A 12,821-nucleotide genomic window follows, 5' to 3' on the forward strand; every position below is an offset into this window, starting at 1 on the left:
CTTAAACTACTGATGTTTGCAGCCCCAAAATGGCACATCTGTCTGATGTAAGAATTCCCTCCTCTCATCATAGCACCTGAACTATAGACCTTGGGATGGGTAGGGTGGTCAGGTGGCCTTGAGATTTCTACCTCCAGGGTTTTACTGGCAGGTCTCTGAGGACTACCTTAGCCCTACCCTCTTCTTTCCTCATCTTCAGGCGCAGTAACAGCATCTCCAAGTCCCCTGGCCCCAGCTCCCCAAAGGAGCCCCTACTCTTTAGCCGTGACATCAGCCGCTCAGAATCCCTCCGCTGTTCCAGCAGCAACTCACAGCAGATTTTCCGGCCATGTGACCTGATCCACGGGGAGGTCCTGGGGAAGGGCTTCTTTGGGCAGGCCATAAAGGTGAGCACAGGCATCAGTCGCTCTGCTCCTCTGCCCCCAACCCCTCTCTCACCTTCTTTCGGGGAGTTCTTATCACATGATCTCACTCCACACCCTACAGGACACCAGGCCCCCTTCCTGGCTACAGGTGATGGTGTGAGGGCTACACTCCTGCCCTCCCAGGCCACCTAAGGGTAGCGTTGCTGTCACAGTGAGCTTGGTGAACCTGGAGACTTAGTTTGGGATGAGTTGTGCCCATGGCCCTGCCACCTCCAGTCAGCAGGTGTATTTAGGTGCCTGGAGGCCTCAGTGCTGGGCATATTGCAGGGAGCACAGAGGGGAGTGGCTCCTGCCTCCCTGATGGAACCATCTTGGGGACTAACCTCTCTCTCTTTCTCTTCTCCTCCTCTGCTGAGAGCTGGGAGGGGGGGTCAGGTAAGCCATGTGTCTCAGCTTTCAGGGCATTGGGGCTTGAGAGCTCACCCTGACCCATCCAGTTCCCTGGTGCATGTCTGTGGCACTAACCCTCCTGTCCTCAGACTTCTGTTTACCCAAGGGACTCACTCCTATGTCAGATGACCAGAGCCCCTGCTTGGCTTGGCAGTGTCCCCTCCTGCCTCCTACACTTTATTTTTCTGCATTCTCGCCTTCCCTGTATGCATGCCCAGCTCTCCAAGGAAGAGGGCATGCTCCCCTCTGAGGCCCCTGCTGCCTCGTGCTGTATCTTCTACATGTGAACTCTGTCAGTCTGATCTGGCTCAGTGTGTCTTCCAGGAGATGAGATGGCCAGTTGTATATATTTTCATATAGTCCCCCAGAATTCCACACCAGTAATAATTTCCCTCCTTGTAATTAGGTAACACACAAAGCCACGGGCAAAGTGATGGTCATGAAGGAGTTAATTCGGTGTGATGAGGAAACACAGAAGACTTTTCTGACTGAGGTAAGAAGGTGGAGTTGTGGGAGTTAGGAGTTTGGTATCACTGTTGGAAGAGAGATGTTACTAAATAACAGTTTCAGGAGGAAACTTATTTTAGAAACACTTTTTAAAAAGCTGAGCAGAAAAGAGCACTAGAGGAATGCATAATTATCTGTTCAATGAACATTTACTAAAGACAACATGATCTGGATACAAGGGATACAGTAACAAATAGGATGTGGTTCAGAGGAGCTTACAGCTAGTGGGAGTGATGGACATGAAAACAGACCAATTTAGGACAACTGGGTGTTATACTCACCACCTGAACACCCTGCTAAAGGAGCCTGGAGTTCTGGGCAGGCCTGCCAGTTCTCTGGGCCTTTGTTTTGCTCATGGACCCTCCCACTCCAGCTACCCCCTGTACAATTCCTAGAATGGCAGGATCTCAAGGGTGAGGGCTGTGAGGCATCCCTATCCATGTAGAAGTGTTCTACCCCTTTACATAAGATTAGAGGTAGGAGATGCAGGTAGCACTTGTCAGACTGACTCCCTGGAGGGAAGGGGTAAGGAAGACATAGTGGGAAGTAACCATCTACTCTCCTTGGCCTCTACCACCCCTAGGTGAAGGTGATGCGCAGCCTGGACCACCCCAATGTGCTCAAGTTCATTGGTGTGCTTTACAAGGACAAGAAGCTGAACCTGTTGACAGAGTACATCGAGGGGGGCACACTGAAGGACTTCCTGCGCAGTGTGGTAAGCATACTGCCCTCGCTACTTTGCCTACAAAGGGTCATGCTGAGCAGGACCGGGACAGGTGGTTCCCTGGGTGGGGCCTGAATCCCAAACGGGACAGGGCCCCCAGTCTCTGATGAGCATTTCCCCACCCCATAGGACCCGTTTCCCTGGCAGCAGAAGGTCAGATTTGCCAAAGGCATCGCCTCTGGAATGGTGAGTTCTGCCAACAACCCTGCCAGCAGTAGGAATGGTGGCAAGGTGGTGATAAGGAGTCAGGATAGGTACAGGGATTTCAGGCAGGCACTGGAAGGCAAAGACCCCATCCTGGGGAGCTTGTATGGGCTGAGTCAGTCAGCAACTATTTATTGAGCTTGTCTCTATGCCTGTGAAATTGCCCCAGTTGCCTTTTCTTAGCTCACAACCTATTCTCAAAGAGCTCTAAATCTTCAAAGGCAGACAGGGCATGGGTAAGGCAAACTAGCAGTGTCCAGCTGTTGAGGGAGCTTGGAGTAAGTAGAGAACCTCATTGCCTATGAAATCAGGGAAGGGGGAAATGTGTTCTAGTTGAACCTGAAGGGTAGGTCAGAATGGATAAAAGTTCTCTGGCAGAGACGCCCCAAGGTTGAGGTGATGACTGCAGCAAAGACTGGGAGGAGAGAGGGGGAAAATAGTCTCTTTCACCTGGGAAAGAATGAGACCAATTACAATAGTGATACCAATGACAGTTGTTGAATGCTTTCTATATGCCAGGCACTGAGCTGAGGGACTAACAGGTGTATGTGCATTCCTCGTGACAACCTCGGTTTCCAGATGAAAAGCTGTGCTAGGAAAGGACAGAGCAAGGGCTAGTCAGTCTGACCCCAAGCCTGAGACTTTAATCACTGCTCTTCATGTGGGGTCCGTGAAGACTATGTTAGTCTAGGGGTACATTAAGGTCCCTATGTTTCAGACTAAGGAGTCTGGATTTTATTTAGGAAGCCAAAAAGGCCCGTGTAAAATTTTGATATTTAAGCAAGTAAGTTTGTGAGCAGACCTCTGTTTCTTGAAGGTGAGTCCTGTGTGGTCAGTAGGTTGGTAGACTTAGGAGAACTAAAGGCAGGGAGATGACTGAAGGGGCTAGTGAAACATTTCACATTTCCAAATTTAAGGTATGGCAGTAGGGATGGGAGACTGGGAGGCAGGATGTGGAGAGACTGGTTGGCAGCAAGGGAGCAGAGGTAGGGGGACGAGGAGTTGGGGTGGTTTGAGGTACCTAGAAGAATGGTGGTGCCATTTACCAGATGTTTGTGGAGGCAGTGATGTTGGGAAAACAGGTTTGGGAAGAGCTAGTGTTGGCTGAGGCTGGTGTGCAGTTAGTGGGGATCAGCATGTATAGAGAAGGTGGCTTTGAGGAGGCTGGAAGGAAAATGTGGGCACACAAAAGTTTCAGGAACAGGTAGCAAGGGAGAGGTGTGGGCAGCCTTTGGAGAAAGAACAGGCAGGTCACAAGAGCTATAGCATTCAGGAAGAGCTCCCTGGATGTGAGCAGAGCCAAGAGCCTAGGGGATGGAAGCAGGACTGCAAGGGACTAGAGGGAAGGGGACAGGTAGATCCTTCCACATATCCTGGGGAAGGGAAGAGAGAAAGAAAAGGAAGTGGCTGCAGAGAGTGAGAAGAGCCAGGAGTGGAGGCCCGGGAGAGGTGGGGGAGGCTCTGGATAGCAAACAGAGACTTGTATGAAAACACTGGGGAGGAAGAAGTTAAAGTATACACAGGGAAGAGCAAGGAGGGTGCTAAGTCTCAGAGAAGGAGAATATCAGGAATACAGAACCAGCTGGCCAGCAGGAGGTCACTTCTCCCCCTATCTCAGACAGGAAGGATCCAGGGTGGTGGAAGCCAGAGATTGAGGTGGGATGGCAGCAGTGAGGGGCTAGGAGCAGTGCATCTAAGGGTGCTCACTTCAGGTGGCCTGGATCTATGTAAAATGGGTAGAGTGGCTGGGGGCAGGCAAGGGCCAGGGCCTGTAAGAGTTGGGGACTTTGGGAGGGAGCAGTGAGGGTCTAGAGCAGCCACTGGGTTGGGGGTCAATGAACAAAGGATGGTCAGGAAGTGGTAGCAGGGAGAGAGGGGAAACCCAGGCAGCCTTTGGCTTTCTTTTGGTGTTGGGACAAGGAAGTGTCAGCAGGAGGCCCTTGCCCTAGGGTCTAGGTTGGGTTGTGAAACTGAGTAGGGATGGTCTGGGAGAAGAGTAGGCCCTCAGCTCGAGTCTGCATCTGCTTAAATTACTGGTCATTGGCCTCAGCTTGTACTTCTGTTCCAGGCCTATTTGCACTCCATGTGCATCATCCACCGGGATCTGAACTCACACAACTGCCTTATCAAGCTGGTATGTCCCACCACTCTGGGTCTCCCTGGGGCCAAGCCTCTTGCCTTGTCACAAAGGAGATTGACTGTTCCCTTGTGCTTTAGAACTTAGGTGTCACCTAGGGTTCCCATCTTGCCCTTTATGCTGCACCTGATGCTCTATTCTGTCTTCTGAGGGCTCGCAGACACATCCAGACACAATGACACATCCTCTCAGTTAGCAGCCTTTGAAATCCTTTGGTTAGAGGGAGCTTCCGAAGTTCCTTAGCTGTATATAGAGCCCTGTTGTTTTTCCTGGTTTCACCACATGATAGTTCTGTAATACAGCTCACTACAGACCCTATTCTACAACTGTGGTACCTTGAAGCCTCACTCTGAGGCCACAGAGCCTCAGGTATGTACAGTGGCCACAGAGCCTTATGTATGTACAGTTTGGGACCAGCATTTTTCCCACCACCCATTGGCTTTGGTTGTTAGCATGTCATTTCTCCTGTTAACTTGCAATGTAGCTCTGTGGATGTCCACTAACTGGCCCTGGCTCTTCTCTTCAGGCCCATACTAAATAACCTTAACCCTTTTCCACATGACTACCCTATAGCTATTTGAAGAGCTTATCTCCCTCCCCCCCCCCACCAACTCCCTCCACTGATGACCTCCACCTTATCTTTTTCTGTCTTAAACTGATTCTAGCCATGCCTTAAATTTTTTGGGAAACAAGGCAGAATGGGTTTAAAAAACAAGGAATCCCTTTTCCTGCTTTTGAGATCCATTCTCCAGGTCCCAGAGCCTTACCCGTCCAGGCTCCAAGAGCTCTGCTGTGGACACCCACAGATCTGGAGAATTTACAGTGCAGATACCAGACTGTTAGAAAACAAATAACCAAGCCTCGTCTGCCAGAGAGAGCTTTAGCTGTGATGCACCTTTGCTATGTACCTTTTCTCCCCTCCTCAATGACTTCTCTTGGGAATGTCCTCACCAAGTCCTGACCTGGCCCTTGTCCTACCAGGACAAGACTGTGGTGGTGGCAGACTTTGGGCTGTCAAGGCTCATAGTTGAGGAGAGGAAAAAGCCCCCAACGGAAAAAGCCACCAGCAAGAAACGCACCTTGCGTAAGAATGACCGCAAGAAGCGCTATACAGTGGTGGGAAACCCCTACTGGATGGCCCCTGAGATGCTGAACGGTGAGTCCTGACACTAGATAATGGAGGGGACATGTCCCCAGAGGGGAGTTGGGGGCCACTCCTTGCAGCAGTCTTGGGTGTTCCAGGGGAGGCCTGTGAATTGTTAGGCCAGGTACCCACAGCTGATGGCTAGACGATTTTTATCCCTTGCCAGACTGGACCACATAAACTCCTCTCTGAGCTCCTGGGCCTAGGGTGAGATCTGACTGGCTTTTATGCCGCCAAGGGTAGTTGAGAGCTCAAGCTATTTATTGCTGGAGATTTAGCCTTTCCTTTCACACTGCTGAGAACTGAAGTATGGTGCCCCCTTGTGGATAATGGTCAAATCAGCCTGAGATACTGACTGGAATTCTTTTTTTTTTTTTTTTTCTAAGATTTTATTTATTCATGAGAGATGGCAGAGACATAGGCAGAGGGAGAAGCAGGCTCCCTGCAAGGAGCCTGATGTGGGACTCGATCCTAGGACCCTGGTATCACGACCTGAGCCAAAGGTAGATGCTCTGGGCAGCCCAGGTGGCTTAGTGGTTTAGGGCTGCTTTCGGCCCAGAGTGTGATTCTGGGGACCTGGGATCGAGTCCCACGTCACTCACACTCCCTGCATGGAGCCTGCTTCTCCCTCTGCCTGTGTCTCTGCCTGCTCCACCCCTCTCGAATAAATAAATAAAATCTTAAAAAAAAAAAAAAAAAAGGTAGACGCTCAATCACTGTGCCACCTAGAAGGCCCTGACTGGGATTCTTGAAATGCACAGGGTTGTGAAGCCTCAGAAATGGCCTGATTCAACCCTTTTTTTTTTTTTTTTTTGGAGTCTGAGGCCCAGAGTTCATTGGTTTGCCCAGGAACATACAACTACCTAATGACAAAGTCCAGGTGAACCCTGATCCAGTTCTCTTTGTCCCATGCAGTTTCATTTTGGGCAGTGTGTTTCACAAGATCTTCTAAAGCAGCCCACACAGGGCTGAGGAAGGATGATGTTCAGGGGGTGTCTGTCCTTGGACAGCCTTTATGGCATCTCTGTGGAGCCTATTCTAGCTCTGGTTCTTACCTGTGGCCTGGTTTGGCCCCAGGCTCGGCACAGAGTAGATAAGAGACCAAACCTAACAGCCTACTCTCTGTGTTCCCCAAGGAAAGAGCTACGATGAGACGGTGGATGTCTTCTCTTTTGGGATCGTTCTTTGCGAGGTGAGCTCCAGCGAGCACAGAGGCCAGGCCTGAGGCATTGGTCTAGTAGCTCTGTCCTGCCTCAGAATGGGGACTGCTTCTCCTAATGATTCACCATAGTGAATCATAGTAGTTCACCATAAAATCAACATGAATGGTATAGGATTGTGCAGTTTATTACATATTTGTTGACACATTTGAGTCTCATCGGTCCCGTGAAAAGGAACAGGCTGGTTTTTTTCAGGTGGGGAAACTGAGGTTCAGGAAGGGGCAGCAGCTTGTTCTTAGTCCCACAGCCAATAAGGGGCAGATGAGAGTGTCCTTACTGTTTTCTGTGTAGCTTTTGGGTCAGATGCAACCTTTCCCTCTGGTCCCTCTTCCCAAGGTCCTTAGTAGTGGCCTTTAGCCCCACAAGTGGAAGTAGCCACTGCAACAAGTGCCAGTCTGTCTAGCACAGTGCTGAGCACTGTGGGGTGGATTAGAGTGAGTCTTAGAAAGAAAGATCTTTGCCTTAGGATCTTAGCTCAGTGTGTCTGGAAGCATTCAGCCAAACACGTATGTTCAAAGTCTTCTGTAGTTCCTACAAAATGGTGAGTGGTAGAGGAGAGACAAAGGACAGTTGGAACAGAGGGGAGGTGTTTTTTGTTTTTTTTTTTTAATTATTTTCTTTGATAGAAATCAGTGGAGCATTTACTGTCTGCAAAGCAATAGGCTGGCACTAGAAGGTTTCAGACATGAATCAGACCCAGGATCTCACTTCACAGAGCCTGAACTCTGGCAGGGTACAGAGAAACAAGGGGACATGGCAGGGCAGGGTGGAATGTGTGGAGCTGTCTCTCCAGATTTGGAACATCATGCTTCTGCTGCAGTGAAGCCTCTTCCAAACCCTCCTCAATAACCAGACTCTCAGTTGAAAGACCAGTCTGGATTAGTGTGATTTGGACTTAGAGGAGTACAGCTCTTTAACTTTGATTTTTACCTCCCTCTTCTGCCCATCCTTCCTATCCATACACCAGTATCCCACTCCTCTGTGGCTGCACCCACCATAGTCCACTCCTGACCATCTTCTCATCTGCAGATCATTGGGCAGGTATATGCAGATCCTGACTGCCTGCCCCGAACACTGGACTTTGGCCTCAACGTGAAGCTTTTCTGGGAGAAGTTTGTCCCTACAGACTGCCCCCCCGCCTTCTTTCCCCTGGCCGCCATCTGCTGCAAACTGGAGCCTGAGAGCAGGTTGGTATCCTGCCCCCTTCTCCCAGGTACAGGGCTGGCAAAAGCTTTGAGTTCAACGATGCAGCTCTCATCCACTGAATCCACCCTAACAACTCTGACATGCCAGGTAGGGTGGTTGGGGGACAGGGCATAGCCATGAGTGACCCGGCTATAACACAGACACAGCCATAAAGAGAAATTGTAACAGGAGAAAAGTCACCCAAACCTATGCCATTCGAACAGAATAAGTGTTTTTCATGTTCATCTATGTCCAAACACATACATTTTTTTATATAGTTATAATTTCAATAAAGGAAAGTTTTGTATTTTGCCCTGCATTTTCCTTGTTATTATCCCCAGTCTTGTTTATCATTTTTGTTAACTATCTGAAATTCAATTAAGAGACTGTCCGAATATATTATGATATACATAATGTAGATAGGTTTTTTCAGTTTCTTCTTATAATAGGTATTACTATAGTGAACATCTTTATGCATTTAGCTAATTATCTCCTTTAAAGAAAAAAAATTAAATGACCATTATTCATCTCAGGTTATGGTTTTCTTTAGCAACATTACCCCACTTCTTTCCAAGTTTGTGCATTAGAAAACTAGAATCTATTTTCTTCTCTTAAAAATCTTGTTTCTTTTAAACAAATTTAAAGAGCACCTGGCTGGCTCAGTTGGTGGAACCCTCTTGATCTCAGGGTTGTGAATTTGAACCCCAGGTTGGGTGTAGAGATTACTTAAGTAAATAAATCTTTTTAAAAATTCAAATATGGGGGATCACTGGGTGGCTCCATGGTTTAGCACTTGCCTTTGGCCCAGGGCATGATTCTGGAGTCCCGGGATCAAGTCCCACACCGGGCTCCCTGCGTGGAGCTTGCTTCTCTCTCTACCTGTGTCTCTGGCTCTGGCTCTGGCTCTCTCTCTCTCTGTCTCTCATGAATAAATAAAATCTTTTTTAAAAATTTTCAAATATGACTAAAATATATAGCACAGAAAGTGCACATTTTCTATGACCATCTAACCATCGTGCCCCCGAGCACTACTTACTCTCCTACTCTATCCTTTCAAGATAACCAGTTGGCACACAGCCTTTATTTTAAAATGGTTTCCAAAGGTCCACTTAATGGGATTTGCTGGTGGGAGGCTCTGCATTTCGTTCCTTCATGAACCAAAAGGACTGCAATAACACCAGAGTAAGAGCATGAGGAGAAAATATGAAGCTACACAGTATTTGTTTGCTAATATCCCTTCCTAGTCATTCTAAATGTCTGTGTTTAATTCACTCAAAAAAGACTGAGTGCCTGCCATGTGCTCAACCCTGTCCTGAGCATATGGGTGAGCAAAGCAAAGGTGCCTGCCCTCCTGGAACTCACATTCTAACAAGGATAGATGATAAACAATAGATAGAATGCCCTTCATTGAATATTAGGAAGTGAGAAATGTTTATGGAAAAAAGAGCAGAGCTAAGGAAAGAGGATGTGTAGGGTGCAAGTTGTAATTTTAAATATGGTGGTGACAGTGGGCCTTGCCAAGAAGGTGGCAAGATGGTTAAACAAAAACATGGAGGAGGCAGAGGAGTAAGCCAGAGCTGGCTTAGGGTTCCAGGACAGCTAAGCTGTTTCCACAGCACTGGGAGCCCGCTGTTTGTTTTCCCCTTGGGAAGAGCTGCTGAGTCCATGAAATGTCTCTTCCTGAGCAGATCCATTGATGTGGAAACAGTCTGAGGACTAGAAAGAATCTTTAAAAGGCACTTAGTCCAATTGCACCTTTGATAATTGCATTTTCTCCAAGACATGAGACAAGCTTTTTTCTCCCTGGACTCTTTTTTTTTTTTTTTTTTTTTAAGCTACCCCCTTGAACAAGGTCAGCCTTCTCACAGTGCTGTCTTCACAGCAACCCCACACAGTAGCTATAACATATCATCCCCATTTCCTGCAGAGGCACGAGGTTAAGGGGCTTGCCCAAGGTCACACAACTAGGAAGTGGTTGAGCTGCAGGCCTGGGTACCTTGCATAGCATCCAGTGGCCCTGCCCTTATCTCACCTGCCTCCAACTTACCCCTTTTCTTTCTAGACCTGCATTCTCAAAACTGGAGGACTCCTTTGAGGCTCTCTCCCTGTACCTGGGGGAGCTGGGCATCCCGCTGCCTGCAGAGCTGGAGGAGCTGGACCACACTGTGAGCTTGCAGTACGGCCTGACCCGGGACTCACCCCCCTAGCCTTGGCCCAGCCCCCTGCAGGGGGGCGTTCTGCATCCACCATTGCCCCCTCTGCGCCCTGTCCCTGCTGTGGGCAGGACCGTCCGGGCTTCCTGTGGATTGGCAGCTTGTTTAGAACAGAACAAGCCATCTTTACTACCTCCCCAGGAGGCGAGCGGGTGCAGCACCAGGGAAACACATCACAGGTTTGGGGGCCTGGTTACTGTCTGTAGATCCAACACTCGCCTGAAAGCTGTGAAGAAAGAAAAAAAAGGAAAAAAAAGAAAGCCTGGCCCATGATCCAGGAAGAATCTGTTACTCATGACCACTTGGGAACCCCTTGGCATTGGGATTCTGGAAGGTTCTTCCTTACACTAATCAGCATGACCTGGACCTGCTGGGCAGGATTCCAGGGTGAACCTGCCTGTGGGCTCTGAAGTCTCCGGTCTAGCTAGGTACAGGAGGACTTCAGGTGGGAGTGTAGACAAGAGAATGGTGGCCAAGTGGCTATCCAAGGATGTGAAATGACAGTGGTGCTACACACCCCCTTCCACTGTGTCCCCCTTCCCCTGTGAGGGGGCAGGTTTTGAAGAGTCCCTGAATTTGTGGTGGAACTGACCAGGAGTCAGCGGAAGGGCTAGTTTGTTCATCTCCCAGGCCTAGGGGCCACATCACTGTGAGGGGGATCTTCCACCTCATGTTCTCAAACTGTACTGCTAGAGGCTCGCTGAGAGTTCCTGGGCCTCTCTACCTGCAACAAGCACTCACCCACAAGTGCAGCATGAGGCTGGGGCCTGGAAAGAAAGGTGTCCTGCCTTCTATAAAGCCCATATCCTGGCTGCTGTCATTCATACCTTGGTGGGCACCTCAGGAGCCCGAGGCATTTAAACTTAGTGCTAGATGGGTTCTGGAGGATTGTGTGGCTTGCCCCAGGCCCAACATATGAGTCAGGGAAATGGGAATCTCAGCAGTCTCTTGGCCCTTCCCTTGTGGCAGCCATTGCTCACCCTTCACCATACCTGGTCTAGGCAGCAACGAGGTGGTGGCAGAGTCCCGGAACTGGGATGCTGGGAAAGACCACTCCCTGAGCTGGGCTTTCTGGCTTCTATTTCCCTTGTTGGTTGGCCCAGCTCACTAGCTCCTGGCTTCAGCTTCTTGACAGTTATGGGCAATGAAAAGCCCTGGAGGCATGCTCCACCTTGGCTTCCGAGAAGGCCAGGGACATTCAACACAACAAAATTTGCCTCCTCCTATGTGTCTGTGAGCTTGCACCATATTTAACAAATTGGGAATGGGTTTGGGATATTACTGCGATGTGTGGTGGTTGTGGGGTGGGGGTGGGGGGAGGCAGTGGCGGGGAGTGATCCAGGAGAGTGGTTGATGTTAATACTGTTTTGTTGCTCTGTTGGGTGATATGTGAAATACTGTACATAGGCCTGATAAATTGTGGGATTAGATGTCCTCTCTGGACAGAGTTTACCTGCTATATAGACCATACTTACGTGTGGAGTGTGCAAGCTTGCTGTAGGGTTGAGCCCTGGCTCCCAGCAGCTCTAAGTCAGCATTTTGTGGCTGGTTGTGCCTCAGCTGTCCCCAGCAAGCATGGGAGTGGTGGGCCCACTGTGGGCCATTGAGCAGACCAAATAAATTAAACAGTTAACATAAGTGAGTGATGTTACTGAGAGTGAAAAAGTGAATTGGAGCCTGGCTCAGCAGGATACACGTGGGAGGTCTGCTGGCCACTTTCAGGCCCCTGCTCCATGACTCCCCACAGCAGGGGACTTTTTAAGCCCCTGCGCCCCACCCCCCCCAACTCTAATCCCCTCTTCTTATGTAGACACCAATCTGCTCCAGAGAACAAACACATCCCACCTGAGGCAACCCAGTCCTTGAAGCAGGTCTGATTCTGACCTGCAGGCCAAGTGCTTCCTTTGGAGCCATACACTTACACCCTCTGAATGCCTGGATATCCTCCCTGCAGGGCCTGGTTCCACAGTCATAAAGGGAAGAAATAAATGCAAGTCACCTTCACCCCTTGTGTTTTTCTTCAAGTATTTGAGAGAAGACTTGTCCTTGCTTTCTACACATGGGAGATGTGGCACATTGGGCAGGATGAGATCTGGCTAGTGGGATCCTGGGTACAGTATAAATCCATATACCCAAAGGTGATTTCTCCCAGAATTTGGGAAGTTCAGTTAAGGACAGAATCTGGTTCCTGGCAAAACTGATAATATATGGTGCCCCTTGTTTCTAGAACTATACAGCAATGCCTGGGCATGGGCAGAGGTCACCCTGGGTGTTCCTAGAAGCAGAGAACCTGCTGCTGAAATCTCACGCTGAAAGTCCAACAATTTCCTATTGGTAGCTTCTTCTCCAGTCCTAGGAGTCACCCCACAGGGACCTTCCTCTACCTAGAGCTGCTTCCTGCAGCTCAAGGACCCATTCCCCTCTGCACACCTATCCTTCCCTTTGGCTGCTACAGCACCACCACCCATCACTTCTATCTCCAGCCCCTGCAAAGGGCTCCCTGGATGTTCATTTTAACTACTTCCACCTCCAGAAGAATGCTGAGGGGGGAGAAGATTTGCAGTGACTGAATCACCTACGGGGAAGCCAGCATACCCATCTTTCCTACAACTTCCACCTGAATGATTCCTAGTGATGCCAGAACACAGCAGTTACCCGCATCAGTTACAGGG

The 12,821-nt window shown here is 49.3% G+C and overlaps 1 protein-coding gene across 3 annotated transcripts in view; it reads left to right on the plus strand.

Moving 5' to 3' along the window:
- Positions 1-12,153, plus strand: part of LIMK2 (LIM domain kinase 2) — a 59,849-nt gene extending 47,696 nt beyond the window's left edge. For 2 of the 3 annotated variants that reach the window (XM_038575685.1, XM_038575686.1), the window contains 9 exons: positions 200-386; positions 1,222-1,308; positions 1,906-2,037; positions 2,176-2,232; positions 4,319-4,384; positions 5,369-5,543; positions 6,668-6,723; positions 7,781-7,938; positions 9,999-10,143. In XM_038575685.1, the coding sequence (XP_038431613.1) occupies positions 200-386; positions 1,222-1,308; positions 1,906-2,037; positions 2,176-2,232; positions 4,319-4,384; positions 5,369-5,543; positions 6,668-6,723; positions 7,781-7,938; positions 9,999-10,143 (1,063 nt within the window). Of the gene's footprint in view, positions 1-199; positions 387-1,221; positions 1,309-1,905; positions 2,038-2,175; positions 2,233-4,318; positions 4,385-5,368; positions 5,544-6,667; positions 6,724-7,780; positions 7,939-9,998 lie in introns of all 3 variants that reach the window. The other variant, XM_038575684.1, reaches the window with a different exon arrangement.
- The last annotated feature ends 668 nt before the right edge of the window (positions 12,154-12,821 follow it).

Source organism: Canis lupus, chromosome 26, assembly GCF_011100685.1.
Source record: "Canis lupus familiaris isolate Mischka breed German Shepherd chromosome 26, alternate assembly UU_Cfam_GSD_1.0, whole genome shotgun sequence".
In the NCBI taxonomy this organism is placed as follows: domain Eukaryota; kingdom Metazoa; phylum Chordata; class Mammalia; order Carnivora; family Canidae; genus Canis; species Canis lupus.